The sequence below is a fragment of the Morone saxatilis genome, unplaced genomic scaffold (genome assembly GCF_004916995.1).
Source record: "Morone saxatilis isolate NCDOM2014 unplaced genomic scaffold, NCSU_SB_2.0 Contig23, whole genome shotgun sequence".
Lineage (NCBI taxonomy): Eukaryota > Metazoa > Chordata > Actinopteri > Moronidae > Morone > Morone saxatilis.
Window position 1 is genome coordinate 1,544,386 of NW_023339796.1, and position 274 is coordinate 1,544,659.

Here is a 274-nt window from a genome sequence, read left to right on the forward strand (position 1 = left end):
AGAGAGAGGCACACACACACACACTGATATCAGATCTGTTTCCCCTCCATGTCCGCGGTGCATTTACCTGTTCTGCGCCCTGGAAGCAGATCCTGCAGCTGGGGGTGGGGATGCAGTTCTCGCTGCTGCAGTTTGAATGCATCGTCTGCGCTTTGCACGAGCTGCCGCCGACAGCCCCCTCCTCGCTGGAAAAATTCCCCGCGTTGTCCCCCTCACATGCATCCCCGCAGCTCCGGCCCTCCCGGCTGCCCTCTCCCTGCTCTCCCTGCTCTCC

General features: G+C 61.7%; 1 protein-coding gene across 1 annotated transcript in view; it reads right to left on the minus strand.

Annotated features, from left to right (window-relative positions):
* march11 (membrane-associated ring finger (C3HC4) 11) overlaps positions 1-274 on the minus strand; it is a 16,447-nt gene that overhangs the window by 14,111 nt on the left and 2,062 nt on the right. Inside the window, exon 2 of the mRNA XM_035670327.1 lies at positions 68-265. Within this exon, the coding sequence (XP_035526220.1) occupies positions 68-265 (198 nt within the window). The remainder of the gene's footprint in view (positions 1-67; positions 266-274) is intronic.